At 38.4% G+C, this 17300-nt stretch overlaps 1 protein-coding gene across 2 annotated transcripts in view; it reads left to right on the forward strand.

Moving 5' to 3' along the window:
- Nucleotides 1–734: 734 nt before the first annotated feature.
- The window catches only part of CCDC138 (coiled-coil domain containing 138), a 40447-nt gene continuing 23881 nt past the window's right edge, over nucleotides 735–17300 (forward strand). The window contains exons 1-11 of one of the 2 annotated variants that reach the window (XM_076328914.1): nucleotides 735–809; nucleotides 2791–2851; nucleotides 3553–3634; nucleotides 4407–4522; nucleotides 6939–7123; nucleotides 8183–8341; nucleotides 11536–11655; nucleotides 13085–13162; nucleotides 13242–13352; nucleotides 15563–15727; nucleotides 16521–16637. In XM_076328914.1, coding sequence (XP_076185029.1) covers nucleotides 735–809; nucleotides 2791–2851; nucleotides 3553–3634; nucleotides 4407–4522; nucleotides 6939–7123; nucleotides 8183–8341; nucleotides 11536–11655; nucleotides 13085–13162; nucleotides 13242–13352; nucleotides 15563–15727; nucleotides 16521–16637 — 1269 coding nt within the window. Of the gene's footprint in view, nucleotides 810–2790; nucleotides 2852–3552; nucleotides 3635–4406; nucleotides 4523–6938; nucleotides 7124–8182; nucleotides 8342–11535; nucleotides 11656–13084; nucleotides 13168–13241; nucleotides 13353–15562; nucleotides 15728–16520; nucleotides 16638–17300 lie in introns of those variants that run through there. The other variant, XM_076328915.1, reaches the window with a different exon arrangement.

The following is a 17300-nucleotide window of genomic DNA, read 5'->3' on the forward strand; positions in this document are numbered from 1 at the left end:
AGAACTGCTCTGACCTCGCTGCACAACTGAATTACTGTAGCTTACACGTTACAGGGTTGTTTTATCTTTTAAAACTTTGTCTCTTAGCTGTGAATATGAAGGAATAAATGTGGAGTTTTTTAAAGTTCTACTCTACAGCAGATGCTGGCATTATCAAGGTTTTTTTCTAGGTAACCAATTTGGCATTATGATCGGTAAGTTGGAAATACGTAACATATATTCAGCTTTAAGGTAATTTTTAAAGGACAGTAGGCGTACTTCTTCGCTAAAGCTCCTACGGAAGCATTAGACTGTAAAACAATGTAACAAAACTAATTTGGCTGGGGCCTAGCGCCCCCCTCCGCAGGCAGCAGGAGAGGGAGGCCGCGGCCGCAGCGAAGCGCTGCCCCGCCGCGGGGGGAGGAAAACAGCCGTTGCTGTGGTTTGCCTGTCCCGCGAAGCCGACTGCGGCGGGAAGCACCGGCAGGCTGCGGCGGTGGTGGGGCGGGGGGGGGGCCTCCTCCGCCCGCCTCCCGGCCCGGTCGGGGCGAGCGCTGGCCCCGTCCCCGCTCCTCGGCAGGAGCCGCGGCTCCCCGCCGGCACGGGGGGAACAGGACGCGCCGGCGCCTCGCCCGGCCCCAACGGGCGGTGGGAGCGTGTGCGCGTGCGCCTGTCCCCCGCCGCCTCCCGCGCCTGCGCCCGCCGCCTGCGGGTGGTGGCGGTTTCTTCGAGCGCGAGCGGCGCGGCGGTACGCCATGGCGGGCCCCGGCCTGGGCCTCAGCCGCTCCGCCGAGCGTCTGCAGCGGCGCTACCTGCGGGGGCCGGCGGGGGTGAGACGGGAGGCCCGGGGGGGTGCGCGCCAGGGGAGGGAGGTGGGCGGCGTGGGAGGAGGAGGAGGAGGAGGAGGAGGAGGAGGAGGAGGAGGAGGAAAGCCGTTCCTCGTCGCCCAGTCCCTGAGGTGCTGGGAGGGGGGTGGGGTGTCTGTGACCCCTCCCTTGGGGTTCATTGTAAACACAATGTCTTACATACACATACAGCGCGAGAGCCAAAAATGGGATTTAAACAGACTTTAGGAGCTTACGTGTAAAGCGTGTTCTTTCTGATCCTACCTCTGTCCTCCTGCTCCGATTGTGTTATAGTGGAAGTGCTGAAGAGTCGTCCTTGGCTGAACTTGAAATTTCACGGGAAATTGCAATTCCAAATTTTATGCATTCCCAAAACACAGTCTGAGCAGCTCGGCACTTAGTTTTTCCCTAAAACCTTCTGGTGCCTGCCAGTTGGGTAAGATAATACGTGAATCCTCTTAGAAGTAGTATACTAGGCATGTATGAAATATATATAATCGGATAACACATTCACATCATCTTTTGCTACAGCAATTGCTAGCCTTATTTAGAATGTGTTAGGAGTGTTTGTGGTTTTTCGTAAAGCCTAGTGATTAGCTCTGTTTTCAGGGAGCAGGAAATTGTTCCATATCTAGTCAACCAGAGGAGAAGCAAACCCATAGTTCATAAGAGGTTGCTACAGTGACCAGACAGTAAGTTATGATGGATATCATTCCTTTGCCGCGGTAAAGCAATGTTATTTTACACCAGAGAATGCCAGGTTCTTTGCACCGGTATGAATGACGGAACTGGATTGTGATTACTTTTATTTTGTCTGAAGTCTGTTCGTCTTTCACTGAGAATTTTTTGTGCAACTTTATTGCATCTGTGTTCCATGGGTCAAATGCTTCCAGTGTGCCCAGGGGATAACAGACCTTAAGTGTTCAAACTCATGCTGCAAGGGAAGTGATACGTTGTAAAAATACCCATGAGCAGCCGAAGATTGTGAGAGATTGAAAGCTGGGTTTTGGCTAGACACATAGTTGGATTGGGAGATCAAGTTTGTCCAGGGAATCACCAAATGAATGCAGAAACTAGCCTTTTTTTCTGAGGAAGTGTGACTTTCCATTTTAGGATCAGGAACCGTCCCAAATATGAGGTGAAGATTTGAGTTCTTTAGCAGCTAAAACCTGGATCTATCTGCCCTTAGTTCCTTCAGAAGGATTTGCAACTCGGATAGCATTTTGTAGCGCCCTAGATGCTATTTTTTTTCTTGGGGAATATTCTGCTTTGAATTACAGTACTGTTCTTTAAAGTCTCAGTGATAGTTTTTTAAAGATAACTTTTGAAAATTATTTTTCTTTAAAGTGTAATGCTTGCAAGGGAGGAAATGCTAGGTTGGTTTGTGTGTTTTGTTATTTCATTAAAAAGCAGTATTTAAGCACAAGAAAATACAGCAGTTGATCACTTGGAGCATAGCAGAGAGATGCAGTGAAACACAGCTAAGATCATGAGAGCTGCTTTGAGTCTGATCTTTTCTAACGTACATTTAATTGATTTTGCTTGTAGCTTAATGCTTCTATCATTCATTTTTTTAGTATGTAGTTACAAGTTAGTAGGAAAAAGTAGAACAGGAAACTGACATAAAAAGCCTAGATGTAAAGATAGATGGCACTGTTTCCGTGATTACCTAATCCTACGTTTATGCCCTTATTTTATGTCACTGTCTTCATAGTGTCTTGTATTCTCTCAAATATTTTAACATATAACACTATGAATATTTCATTATTAGACCGTGGGGAGTATGTTTGCTTCATTATATTAATATGAGGGCCATTTATATAGTAAAAAAGAACACTTCCCTTTTCAAAGTCAGTTAGTTTGTAGTAAGTTCTGTCACGGGGTGTTGTAACTGTTAAGTAAGTTGTAATATACACTTTCCCTGAAAATTCTGACTATGTTACAGTGGTTTTGTGCTTTCTTGTAGGACTGCCTTTCAGGAGCATTACATACTGAATGTAAGAGTGGAGGCTCCCTAGTATACAAAGGTAATACCAAACAATGGTGCTTTGATGTCTTTTCCAGGAAAAATATATACTAAAACTGTATCATTCCTAAATTTATTTTAAGTAGTTTTGTATTTTCTCATTTTAAATAGGTAGACTTTCTTGATCAGGGGTTTGTGATATCTGGGAGCCAGCCTGGGAATGTTAACATTCACATGAAGGGCACAAAGGATGCTTTAGGACGGTGGTTCCCAACCTGTTTGTGTTTAAGTCCTGCTTGAAGTAGTCGGTATCAGTCTACCTCATAATGCACACGTTTAGCTTTAATTTAAAGATACATAGACATTTAATATTTAGAAGGTTTTTGGGCTTCTTAAGAAATACGTTGCTGGTGCATGTGGACAGCAGGGTAAAACAATGTATTTATCAGGCTTTGGTTATAGACAAATTAGTACATGAAGGCAAGCTGTAAGACTTCAGAAAGACAAATCCGGTTTGAAAACTAAATTCTTCCTATAGTTTAAGCTATTTTAATTCTTCGTTCATTTGTCAGGTTGTGTCAGTGGTTTTTTTTGTTCTTAAACCTACATGATTACATGGCAAGCATTTCTAATAAGCCCTTGTAGATTTCTTAATGTCAGCTTCTCAAATGCAAAATAAAATTAGTATTATTTTATATATTCCAGGTGACATGGACAGCTCACTGGAAAATACAACTATTTCTTTATCCAAATGTTCTTTAGAGTCAGAATTTACTGAAAGTGGAAGAGAGAACAGCATCAGATCTTCTAGTGATTTCCTACAAAGTTTGGAAGACTGGGATTGGTAAGAGGTTTTCTCTCTTCAGCTCTCCTTTATCATTTATTATTTCTCATAATCCAGATAATCCATGAGTAAACAATACGTTTAGATTGCACAGATCCAGAAGTCGTTTTAAGATTCTTGTTTTCTTGTTAAGTAAAGAACTGTTTGTGGCCGATGTATGAAATAATGTGAATGCTGATTTTGATGAGAAGTATTGTCTCGCTCACTTTCTAATCTAATCTGTGTTGGAATTGCTAATGGGATACAGGGGTGATATAAAACTGAATAAGGTGATATAAACTGAATACAGGCATGATATAAACTGGACTGGTGATATAAACTGAATGAGGAGGAAAGCAAATAGCTCAGACTGATGAACAGCTTTAAGTTTATTTGGAGATAATTTGATTCCAAAAGCCAAGAAATCTCTTTTCAGGGCTACTTTACGGCAAATATGAAAAAATAATGAAAAAAGGGGTTTTGTATTTTTATCTTTCCTGGAATTTGGTGGTTGGTGGTGAGAGGAGGGTTATAGGTTTTACCTGCTGCATACGTGTGCTTACAGCATGAAAATTCTAGTTGTTGTTACCACTCAAGTCAGCAACATTACTAATTGTTGTGGTTAAAATCTTGTGAGTAATAATCCAAATGATTTAACTCTGCTATTTGTTATCAGTCAAATATAAAAATCTTAGATTGAACATTGTTTACATTTTTATACAAACTTCTCTAAATGTAGTGTGTTAGGGACTGAGTGATTTCAAATTATTCCTTTTTTTGTATTTTCTTTTAGTTTTGAAGATGAGCAAGATTCTTTTTGTGATTCAAGTGGTCTAGAAATAGAAGAAAAGACCATTAATTGCTGTGGAACTGATGCAGTTCAAAATACAGCTATATATGTGGAAACAGGTAATAAATATGGAATTTTAAATATTTTCACAACTCTGCATGAAGTATAATATGTAATTTAAAAAACTTTCTAGTAAATGTATTTCTATTCAGTTCAGAAATACTTGATGCAATACTAACATATATTTTAAAAAGAAAAATCAACCTTTTATGAAACTGGTTGCCAGGTGACTTTATAATATGAATGAAGAAACAGGGTGGGTTTGGGGTTTTTTGTTTATTTGTTTGTTTTGTTTTAAGTAGCTAGCTGCATTAGAAATACTACACCTCTTAAGTCATAAGTCTTTTGTCAGTTTAAGGATTGAAAACTGGCAATGGGTAGAGAGAGAGTGTCATCTGTTGTTCAGTTAACTCAGGAAATTCTAACTGGAAGATTGTAGCAGGGACCAGCTGGCATTAATTAACTGCAAACGTTTGAAAATGCTGCCACAATTGGAGGAATTTGTGAATCAGTGTAGCTCTGTCTCTTGGGGAGAGTTTTAGGTTTAGAAGAACATTCATGTATTCTTTTGAAAGTGAATCTGGAAGCGTGGAGACAGACAGACAGCCAACCAACCCCAAAGTGTCTAAAAGGAATCTCAGAATCCAGGCGGGACAGATCAATAGAATTGTAATAGGCTCTCACCAAGAGTTGTATTAAATGGGTGGGGAGAGTATAAGAAGAGCTTTCTGACGACACATTCTTTCTGAAAAGAAAAAGGAAAAAAAAGAGTTTAATTACACCAGGAAAAATGCGTAGTTTACAGTATTTGGGATCAAAGGCAAAATAAATACAGAACTCTGATAAACATCACACACATTTGTTTCAGATATGACTGCTTTTTTTCTGGCTTCTTTTCCCTTTTTTTTCTGTTATGATTTATGTGGCATTGTACTAGTTATGCTCTCCTTCCTCACCCTTGAAGCAGACACGCTGTAGCAGAACAACAGGTTTGGTTTATTGTCCTGCTTCAGCTGTGATGGGTGGTCAACCACAAGGCTGCCTGATGCATACCACCAATTAGCCCTGATTACATCATTTGCTTATCTAGTAACCTTTTTCCTGTTTCTTGATGCGGCTTCTCCTTCTCCTTCTTTTCTGTTCCCCAGTTGCTTGCCAAATAAACAACCTATCCCTAATACTTTTTCTCATTGGTCTAGGTTTTGCTACATCTGTACCTGTTGCGGTTTAACCTCCCCTCAGGCAGCTCAGCCCCACACAGCTGCTTGCTCACTCTCCCCCACCCAGTATGAAGGGAGAGAATTGGAAGGGTCAAAGTGAGAAAACTCATGGGTTGAGATAAAGACAGTTTAACAGGTAAAGCAAAAGCCACGCACAAGCAAAGCAAAACAAGGAATTCATTCACTACTTCCCATCGGCAGGCAGGTGTTCAGCCATCTCCAGGAAAGCAGGGCTCCATCATGCGTAACGGTTACTTGGGAAGAGAAACATCATCACTCCAAATGTCCCCCTCTTCCTTCTTCTTCCCCCAGATTTATATGCTGAGCATGACGTCACCTGGTGTGGAATATCCCTTTGGTCAGTTGGGGTCAGCTGTCCCAGCTGTGTCCCCTCCCAACTCCTTGTGCACCCCCAGCCTACTTGCTGGTGGGGTGGGATGAGGACCAGAACAGGCCTTGACTCTGTGTAAGCGCTGCTCAGCAGTAATGAAAACATCCCTGTGTTATCAACACTGTTTCCAGCACAAATCCAAAACATAGCCTCATACTAGCTGCTATGAAGAAAATTAACTCTACCCCAGACAAAACCAGCACAGTTCCCAAACCTGTATTTCTGATACTGTCACCTAGGTAATCTTGGCCTGATGTGGTTCCTAGGTGCGGTTGGCCTTGCAAGAGGTCTCTTGACCCCAAAAGATCCCAATACTTCCCTTCAGCTATCTGTGAATTTTGACCATTTGACTATTTGTGAAATCCAGCCATTCCTCACTGCTATCTGCAACTTTCATCAGCTTCTTACACTGTAATCTTGTCATGTCTAGCAGTTTCTCATGTCGTGTCCAGTAGTTGCTTAAGTCTTGTTCTGTTAACTTAGATGTCAGGCCAAGGTCTAGTCAGCAGCAAATCACTTGCCTGAAACCCTTACAAAAATAATAGGAGATTTTGGCCACACTATGATTCAGTCTGGGCATAGATTTCATACAGATTTCTATGGGATTTCTATATTGAAGTGGAGGACATAGTTTTACTTATAAAACTTCATTGATCACTGATTGATTCAAACAACTCATGGAACACAGCTCTAAGCAATTCTCCATAATTCTTTAGGAGATTACTTTCTCATTTTGATACCTGTTGCTCTATACTTGTCACTTTAAATGCCTAAAATAAGTTTTCGATGTTTTGGAACAACAATCGTGTCATTATTTATCTAGGCCTAATTTTTTAATGTAAAATGGGTTTTTCCTTTCCATAGGCAGCACCTTACCATCCCATTTGGCTGCAAATACACGAGAAAATAGTGACCAAAATATTACTAGTGGTTTGGTAAGGAAAATTGTGAGTGGAACTGATGCTCAAGCATGCAATAGTCAAGGCTTAATACCGCCTCACATCGGTCAAATTTATGATGAATTATTTGTCATACATCAGAAGCTCCAGGTAGGAAGTGGAATCGCCTTAAAAATTTTGTTGAGTAATGTTATGAAGATTGTCACTTTTGACAGAGAATTCAGAAATTACTTATATACTAAATCACTATTACTTATATACTAAAACTTAATTACTTATATACTAAAATTATTACTTATTACTATTACTTATACTAATCACAATGACTTATATACTAAAACTCTGTCATCATCTGCCTCTTCCCCTAAATTAATTCACTGATTTGGTAGTGGTGCTTTGACTCGCATAGTGGGTAGATAAGATAAAATTTGGCTTGAGAGAGTTTGAACACAGTGCTTCTACATCCAAGAGGAGTGTCTTGTGACACACTGTGGGCATGGAGGGAAACACCTGCAACCATTGCTTCTCCTGAGAGCATCTGAAACTATTCTCCTGACTCTGGGCATTCAAGAGTGCTTGCCTTCATGGCCTCCTGCGAAAACCCCTCATTCTGCCTTATCTTTACTTTTCTGCTGCTGGGGAATCCCAGCAGTTCATCCCCTAGCAGGCCTAGGCCACTAACAGAAGAACCTCCTATATGGTTTTATTCTATAATAGCTCCCATACTTCTGCTAGATTCCCTGCCAGGACTGTCTTTTGCAAAAATAATTTTGTATCTCTTTTTGTCCTCACCGCTTTTTCAGGGATGCTTCCCACTAATTGAAGAAACAATATAGTAATCTAGTTCAGGATAGATGGTTGCATCAGATTCTGTTTTGTCTTGCAGTTAATACAATTATCCAAAACTTTTGGAAGCAAAAGCCTAAGTTTATTTGTCTAGGTTTATACTTGAACAACCATAAAGAGTTGAATTTTGTATTTTGGGAGGCCGAGCCATCCTGCTGCGCATCAAAGTCATTTGGGTTAATGTGTGGGGAAAGTGAACATAGATGTCCATCAGGATACTTTTAATTAGTAAGCTATTGTGCAACACTGTATAATTTTACAAAAAGCTAAGCATATCTCTGGGAGAGAAAATTCAAATTCAGTATAAATTGTGATAATTTCATGGATTTTAAAGCTGTCTCAAAATTTGTTTTCTTGATACAGAGAGAAAGTTCAGCACAGCAGGAGTATGCTCTGCAACTCCAGAAACGAGAGCATTTTCTAACAGAGCGAGAAGCATTACTTTTTAGACATGAAGCAGCTTTGGCTAAAATAAGAGGTGTTGAGGAAGAAGTTCACACAAAAATCGGAATTATAAAAGAGGTGCAGTAATATATTTAATGATGTTTATCGCTCTACATGCCATTTAACTTGTTTGTAGTTATCTTAAGTCATCACGTGTTTGCTGGATATAATGCTTATTTCTTTAAAGTGCTTGAAATCCCCAAATGAAAGGTTTACATAAAAAGTACGAAACAATATCGATAGGGTTTTTGTTTGGGTTCTGTTTCAGAATGGTGCATTTAGTTGTCTGATGTGTAGGTACATTTTACTGTTACAATTTAGAAAAGAAAGGCAACTTATTTCTAAAATAGCAAAAACTATATGACCGGTATTAGAGAAAAAATTGTGGTGTCTCTGTAATTGTATGTAACCTAAATGAGTATCTTTGCATTAGCTGTAGTTGAAGTAGATTTCCTTGGGAAGGCTTTAAGACACAATGAGATCTTATGAAGTAACAACTATTGCAGAGAGTATTAGCAGAAAAACACTCAAAAAGTTCAAAGAAAGAAAAGATCAACTTAACTTTGGGGGTGTGGGAGGAAATGAAATGGTATGATTTCAACAACGGAAAAATGTGTTCAACAACACTGTTCTTGTGTGTGTTTGCTATTGAATTTAGGTCTTGGTTTTGGTTACTATCCAGAAGATCACCAAGAGAAGTCCTTAAATATGTGTCAAAAACATAAGCTGAGAAATTAAATTTCTTTGAAGTGTGCAGATAAACCTTTCCCACAAGCTGTTGAGGGAGGATAGACTACATGTTAAAAAGGGGGAAAGGGTGTCAGAGGAGCGGGACCTCAACTTTTGAACAGGGAAGGAATAGGTTAAGGTGTTAATTTAGATGTTTCAAATCTTCTGGGCTTTAAGAATGTTACACCAGTTAGAGAACTGGCTGATGAAAACCCAGGAAAAATTAGTGGTTATCTGAAAATTTTTGGAGGTCAGATGGTGTATTAGAAGACTAAAAAAATGTGGTGCCTTTCTTTTCAAAGGGAAGGAGTTGTACAGCTATCAGCTTAATGCCAATTCTCAAAATAAATTAATAAATAAATCCCAAATCAAGCTATGAACAAACCACGGGAAGCACAATGCAGAAAACAGTGCAATAAATAACTACTAGCATATGTTAATCGTAAATTGTCAAATCAGTCTCATTTCCACTACAGCAAGGTGACAGGTATTGCTAATAGAGGAGTAGTAGTTATATATATGTCTGGACTTAATTAGAAATTTTTTATACAGGTTTGCATGGCATTTTCATAATTGTATTAGGAAGGTATTACATAGACGTAACGCAGTTGGTGTAAAGCTGTAGCGAGACAGTAGTTCACAGTAAAGTTGAAGGAATGTACATAGTGAATTCTGGAATATCTTTTCTGTCCAGTATTATTCAGTATTTTCAATAAGAAGTTTGAGGGTGAGAAATAGCACATTTATTAAATTTGAAGAAAATAGCAAGTGAGGGGGAATTTCAAGCATACTGAAAAAGATCATTAGGATTAAAATTAATCTTGACAAATCGAAGATATGGTAGGTCTGAAAAAAGCCATTGTACTATTCAGAAGGTGTGAGTGTGCAGTATTGCACTTGAATAGAAATATCAGCTGCAGAAATAGAGGATGATGAGCGGATGCATGGGTTCAACATACAGGATGAACTGAGGGTGAACGTGCCCAGCTTCAGCTACATAAAAGGCTGCAACAAAGAGGAAGAAACTTATTCTTGTTTTCATGTCTGTGATAGGAGAAGTAGTAGTAGTAATAAGGTTAAGTGTGAGGAAAAACTAGATCTAAACAAAAATAGTTAAGCATAGGGACAGGTAGATTGGTAAGACTGCAGTGTTTCCAGTATTGGAGGACTTAAGAACAGACTAGGCAAACATCTGGCAGGAGTGAATAGCAGGAGGATAGAGCTGGTTGGTGATATGGGTGACATCACCTGATTTGCTTATGGCATCACCTACAACCCTGTGGCTTAACAACTGAGTTGATTCTGCTTACCTTTCAGATTAATAATTCTCTACTGATTCTTCCTAGAGCAGCTATTGAACTTCAAATAAAGCTCTTAACTGTGTATATAGAAGATGGAAGTGAAACATTCCATGTGTTGTGATAGGGTGCACTCAATTATACGTTGGCAGCCCCTGCACGTTTATTGGTATGAAAAGGGGATCTGTCATTTCATGTCATCTTAGCCAAGTGTGGGTAGGTGCTTTAGACAAGAATGTCCTGCCCACAGCTGTTTTGATCCTATTGCCTGAAGAAGAGCGGCAGTTGAGAAAAAAGCAGCTGTAGATGGTTTTTCTGTATAGCTGGAATGGAAGTTACTGTGCTTCCAAGCAGAAATATATCATCATAGAATATCTCAAGTTGGAAGGGAGCCATAATAGAGACGGATCTCTTCAGGGCTTTCTTCCTTTAAACTTCTACTGTGCTTTATTTTTGTTATTTGCACATGTAGGAAGAGAGGATATGGCTGGAAATGGAAAAGTAGAGAATGAGTGGGGTGAATGAGTGAAGAATAGTGAATAGTGAATTCATGGAAGGGGAGAAATGAAAGATAGTAAGTATATATAGCTGGAATATTTTCAGTAAAATAAAACTTTACTGTTTTACCAAATCTGAGGTACATCAGATGCACTGGTGTCCAGAGAGGATTAAATCTAAAATAAGGTTCAGGGGAATGAGAAGAATAGCAGTGGATATGCAGGTTGTAGTTAGCAATTTATACGCTTGTGCTGTAAACCAGAGCACTAGCCTAAGAGACATAGGAATAGTTTCTGGCTCTGCATGATTCAGAGTGAGCAAAGCCAGAAACACTAATTGAAACCTCAAAAGCTGCTGCAAAACAGAATTACTTTTTTTGTAATTATATGGAAGAATAAGCTGTAAATAAAAGCTTTGTCTTTGGTTTTAGTTCACAAACCTTTCCCACATTTGACTTGTCTGAGAAACATACATATGGATATAATCTGTGTCGGGTGGAATCTGGAAAGAATAAGAGCAATTGGCTCTGCATGTTGCTCTCAGTTTCTTTATAGATTCTTCTTAATAGGCAGTGTGGATGTTGTTTTTCTCAATACTGGTTGAAGGTGCAAATTTGGCCATGCAGAATTACAAACTTGATCTTTGAAAGTTTATCCTGTTATTTTAACACTAAAATGGAACTTAGCTTAGAATTGTTTCTAAAATAGTCTCTTGTAAATCATGTTTTTAAATTTGATATTTCTATAGCAACACGAGGCAGAAGTTAAACAGCTGACAGAAGCCTTGAGAGAAATAACTAAAGAAAATAGAAGGCTGAAGTCGTCATTTGACACCTTGAAGGAAATGAATGACTCTTTAAGAAAACAGGTAAAATTAGTTATTTGCTGTTATCAATAATTTTACAAGTTACAGTTAATTTTTACTCTTTGAACAGCTTAAGTTTGCAAAATTGCTGATTTTTTGTTTCTGTAAGACAAGAATTGTATGAATGACTGAAAGTACTTTCCACACCTTTTTCTAGTACTTGACATTTAGCCTCTTTGATCTTTTACAGTATAAAAAAAGTTGGACTTACTCCTCTGACCCACTAGCAACAAGCTAATTGTTAGGAAGGACAAAACCATGTCCTCTGAAGCAAATTGAGAGTGGATGGAGCGAAAGTGTTTTATAACAGAATAGAATCTACCCTGTGCTGAATTGCTGTGCTGATTCTATTAAATGAAAAGTAGAATGTGTATTTCTAACTTCATGTTTGCTCAGTATTTTCAGTTATTTTTACAAATGTTAATTAAGGCAGTATTTTCTCAGTTCTTAAACCGAGACAGTGGTTCATAGTAATACAGAGAGTAAGAATTTTCATCTCACTTGACTGTTAAGTCTGAGCTAAAATGCTGACACACAAATTGCTATCTAAACTATTTGACCATTGTTTATTCAGTGAATTAATTAGAGTTCTGATAGTCTGAGTAAAATAAAAATCTACAACGGAGCCTTATTCTTTCTCTTAGAGAAGGTCAGACCTAACTCTAGAACGTTGATGGTTCTGGTGCAACCCATCTGTATCTTTATCTCTTCTCACTATAAAATCTTTGCATTTCTGCGCAAACTGAGGGCTTCCGTGAAAATCATGCTGTTCATTGTTGTATGCATAGAGCATGTTTCTTATATTTAAATGGAGGTTACAGTTTCCGTCATCTTTTCTCACAGAGCAAACTGTTTTTGTAGCACAGTCAGTAACTGTTTCATTCTGCAGAGAAGAAAACTTTCACCCTCTCCATTAACAGGACTATTGGACCATTCTTGAAATGTGCGCTCCATTTTTATGTCACTGCTTCATGAAAAGTAATCAAATGTGTAGTGCCTGTGTATCTAGAGAGGCATTGTAGTGCTTATTCTTCCCCTGCAAACTGAAAGGTTGGGCTGTGGGTCAACAAAGAGCTACTGCTGACTTATTTATCCTGGAACAGGTTGCCCAGAGAGGTGGTGGAGTCTCCCACCTTGGAGATACTCAAAAGCTGTCTGGACATGGTCCTGGGCAGCCGACTCTAGGTGGCCCTGCTTGAGCTGGGGGGTTGGACCGGATGACCTCCAGAGGTGCCTGCCAACCTGAGCCAGTCTATGGTTCTGTGATTTGTTGAGGAGGTGGATGATGATTTTGTTTCTATCACTTTACACGTTCGGAAGAAAAAACTTAAATAATTTAGCTGCTCAGCAACCACATCAAATTATTTCAGTGCGATAATTAAGAAGTGAGTTTCGAATTTACAAATACTTTAATATTTTCTGATTCTTTCAGTTAAGTGATGTAACTGAGCTGAACAAGAAGTTGGAAGGTCAAGCAAGAAAAGTACAAGCTCGTTTAGAGAATCTACAAGTAAGGTTTGTTCTCACATGTACCTGCTTCTTTTGTAGGTAACAAGTGAAATATAATTCATTGTTACATTTTGTTGTAGAGGAAGCATGAATTTTTGATGGTACAGAAGTCTAAGGATATATGTCAAGTGGTGCAACAAAGTAAACCTGTCAAGCAGGAAAAAGTGACGGTAACATCAAAAATTGCTAAGGTAAGAACTGGGCAAAATGAAAGAGTCATTCTAAAGACATTAGGCAATGGAACGTTCTCTGTGTATCTGCTAGAAATTAGAAAATGTAACTTCCAATTTTATTTATTTTATGGGTGAATTAGTTACAGTAAGAAAAGGTACAGATTATATTGGGGAAAAACAGACAGTTAAAAAAGAATTAACCTCGTTGCTCAAAATGTCTGTTGGATTTCATATTGTGTATGTATATAGTGTATGTATATGTTTTTATTTATATGGTATGTTTTTCTCTTCCTGTCACATCATCTTTCATCTGTCAATTAAAATTATAACCTGCTTACACTGTAACTGGCTTCTTTCGCTGTGTCAGAGGAAATCTTAAACTTTCTGGTTGCTGCTACAGTACAGCAGTGTTCTTATGAATAACACCAGCTAAAAAGTAGTCAGTCAGAGGTATCAGATAAAGAATTATAATTTTGTAAGCCAGAGGTGATTGTACTACTGTTATTTTTTTGATAAATGGTCTTTAATGAGGGAAAGAGAATAAATGCAATGTTCATACACAGTTCCAAAACTATCACCTTGTTTTCTTTCAAATATCTTCTTACATCACTTAATGAAATGCTTTCTGTCTCCATGTTGTTCCATTTAGTAGCAAGTCCTCTGGTAGTACTCTGCCAACATCTCCCAACTGGTAATGATTTTCTCCAGCTAGAGGCTAAACTGTGAAACGGGAAAGAGATATTCACACCATCCTACTTAATTAATTACATCAGATGTCTTAAAACTGTGCTGTCTATATATAGCCAACGTATTTCTCTGTTTACATAGGTTTTAGTGTACTTTGGTTGCAAGTGAAATATAAACAGTATCAGTAGTTATAGTTCTGAGTGAAGAGGAAAACAGTTATCTGAAGGTAGATACATGAAAACTTTTGAAGTCTTTAGAGAACTGTTTGTGCAGCTTGTCTTCACGTACCTCTGGATATCTTTCATAGAGTATTTCACTACAGTGTAGTACAGGGACAGAGTGACAATTTCATGAAGTCTTTGTTCTTTTTCTAACAATGCTAGTTACCCAGTTAAATTTTAACAACAGTGGATTGTATGGTCTAGTGTAGAGGTCTAGTGCATTGAAATGAGAATTTCCATGTGCAAAGGACATTAAAGATTTGCTTTCTCCTGTAATTCATTTGGCCAGAATTATAAAATGGAGTGATTCTGTATGTGAAAACCTTTTCCCAGGCCTTTTATAACCATTTGTCTAAGTACAAAATAAATTATGTGCGTATTTTTTCACACCCAGAAACCATCACAAATAGTACCTGTTCTGCAGTGGGGAGGGGAGTGAAGTGTGAGAGAGAGAGAGAGAAACAATGCAGGGTTATTTCTGGATCTCTGTAAGAAAGGCCTGACAACAAATGGCTTAATGAAATGGATGTTCTAATAAGACAGAATAAGAAGAGGAATATAGATAGCGAGTAAATCTTACGTCCCTTCAGATGCTGGGAACCTTGTGTTTGTGCAGCATCAGATGGAGCCCAGGTGGATTTTTCCCAAGGCATGCCGAGCAGGTCCTGTCCATGGAGAGAAGCTCCTCCTTTTCGGTCATTCAAGCTATTATATAGTTTTCTTACAAGAAAACAACTCTGTTCATGAAGGACGTTCACAGGAGAACTTCTTGTTGCCCTTTTAGACAAAGGCATGGCCAGGCAGGAGGCGTGATCACCGGTACCAAGTGGGAGCTGCCTGCAGGCTCCTGTTACAGGCTGAGTTTATCCTGCGGCCAAGGGATCTGTGCAGCACAGCACAGGCTGCGCCTACTCGGGTAAACTGTGATGTGGATCTCTGACTCCTCGATGTACAGTGGTCTCCGGGTCAGGATTGTCACCTTCCACCCCTTGATCCACATACAGTTTACCTTTCCCAGAGATACTATAAGTTACAGGTTGTATTAAATAACATACAGGCTTCTCAAACTCAGGGTACAAGACCCAACAGAGGAGACATGGCCTGTTCAAGATCACTATTTCCTTGAATATAATGTTTTCCACAGGCTCCCAATACAGTAACTTACCTCCCAGATTTTATCAGGCATACGCTCATCCTCTTTTAAATTATGCATAATATTTCAGAACTAATGTACTCATATATTTCAGTCTGTTACTATTTTGGCTTAGAAAAATCATTAACTTGAAAGCTGAAATATCTGATGTTTTGGATGTATTACAGCTACCAATGAATTCACAAGTTTATGAGCTCTTAACTTTTCTTATGGATTGGATCTCCGACAAGCACCTTAGCAAAATAAAAATACAAGAAGAAAGAGAGGGCAGTCATAAACTTCCGGTTACCCAGATCTCCAAAAAAAACTGCACCCAGGAAAGTTGTATGAAGGTAAAGGAGTTTGGATTGTTTGCTTGTGTTAATATGTTTTTGGATTTATGGGTTTTACTAAACGATTTTGAGAATATAACAGGTCAGCCTGTTTTATACATGCTTTGGATACAGTAATTAAAACAAAATCACTCTTAATAAGTCAGTATTAATTCTGACAGGGAGATATAATAGATAATTTGTCACACATAAAGCATACAGATCATTTTTAAGGAAAAGTGTGCTGTTCAGTCTCAACTTGAGAGTTTCAGCATTTTATCTTGTCACTTCTGTCAGTTGATAATGTCTTGTGTTTTATATGTAATACTGTACATAATTCCTTTTTTCTAAGGAGATGAACATGTCTAATTTAAAATATCTTGATGCCTATATTAGATATTAAAGTTTTGATTTATGACTGATAAAAGGTGGTACTATGCTATACTTTTAACACGTTTGTTGTTTTCTTTCTGGGGATACCAAGGTTTGGAAATCAGTGAGGTGTTCAGAAAATGTTCTTTTACTGTTTTTCTTCATTGTATTTGAGATTTATAGCCATTGGGCTTGGATTTACTGAGATTGGGCTCACATGATGTATCTCCACTTTTGCATGTAAACCTCTGTAAAATTTAAAATCTGTGTATGCATATAATTCTGCTACCTGTACTGGATCTGTCCGGTGAGTATTGGTATATGTAATCTGTTAAACTCCAAGAGAAAGTTGGGAGTTTTGTTTGTTTGTTTTTCACTTATGGTTAGCTTATACAGTAGTTTCATATACTGCATGTAATTTTACTTTTGTATATTTTTACAGCTTTTGCCTATAGCTACTGAGCAACTCCAGTGGATGCCATTTGTGAATCCTAAACTACACGTGCCTGTGATTAAATTTATTTACTGGTCTATAAGACAGCTAGACGGTGGTATTCAGGTAAAACAAGTAGTCCTCTTGCAGTACATTTTTTTAAAAAACTAAATTCCCAGAAGATATTAATGGATTTTGTGTTTTAAATACATATGAAAAGTGGATGTTTTCAGGTAGTATATATAAAAGAAACTCTACTGTCTTTGCAAAGCATAAATTCATAGTGTTTACCACAGATACACGGCAAATGAAAAAAAAATTATTTTTCAAGTTAATTTTAAGTTTTGTGTTGTGTATCTAAACATAGTTTTCATAAGTATGTGATCTCTGTGGTATCTAAGCATCTCGGAAATTATATTTTTACAGATGTATTTACAAAACTTTTGCACTAGAAAAGGCGATGGTTTTAGGTTCACTTTATGCATGAGATTTGTTGAAACTGATGGAAGTGTGTGGCAAAGCAGCAAAGGAATTTTGGTTTTTCTGTTCTCTGCTCAGTGTCTAACCACATTCCTTACGCCCTTTGATGAGACTGCTATAAGAAAATATTTAGCAGTATAATAAAGAAAGAGACAGTAGCTCTACTGTAAAGACTCAGTATAGTGCATAGTGCTGTCAGTAGTGCTTTTGCTAAAGCAAAAGGTAGGAAACTTTGTAAATATCTTGAGTTTAAATTTAATAGAATAGTAAGCTGTTGGTTTTAGTGCTAATAAGAACTATATTTTAAAT

Source organism: Aptenodytes patagonicus, chromosome 1 (genome assembly GCF_965638725.1).
Source record: "Aptenodytes patagonicus chromosome 1, bAptPat1.pri.cur, whole genome shotgun sequence".
In the NCBI taxonomy this organism is placed as follows: domain Eukaryota; kingdom Metazoa; phylum Chordata; class Aves; order Sphenisciformes; family Spheniscidae; genus Aptenodytes; species Aptenodytes patagonicus.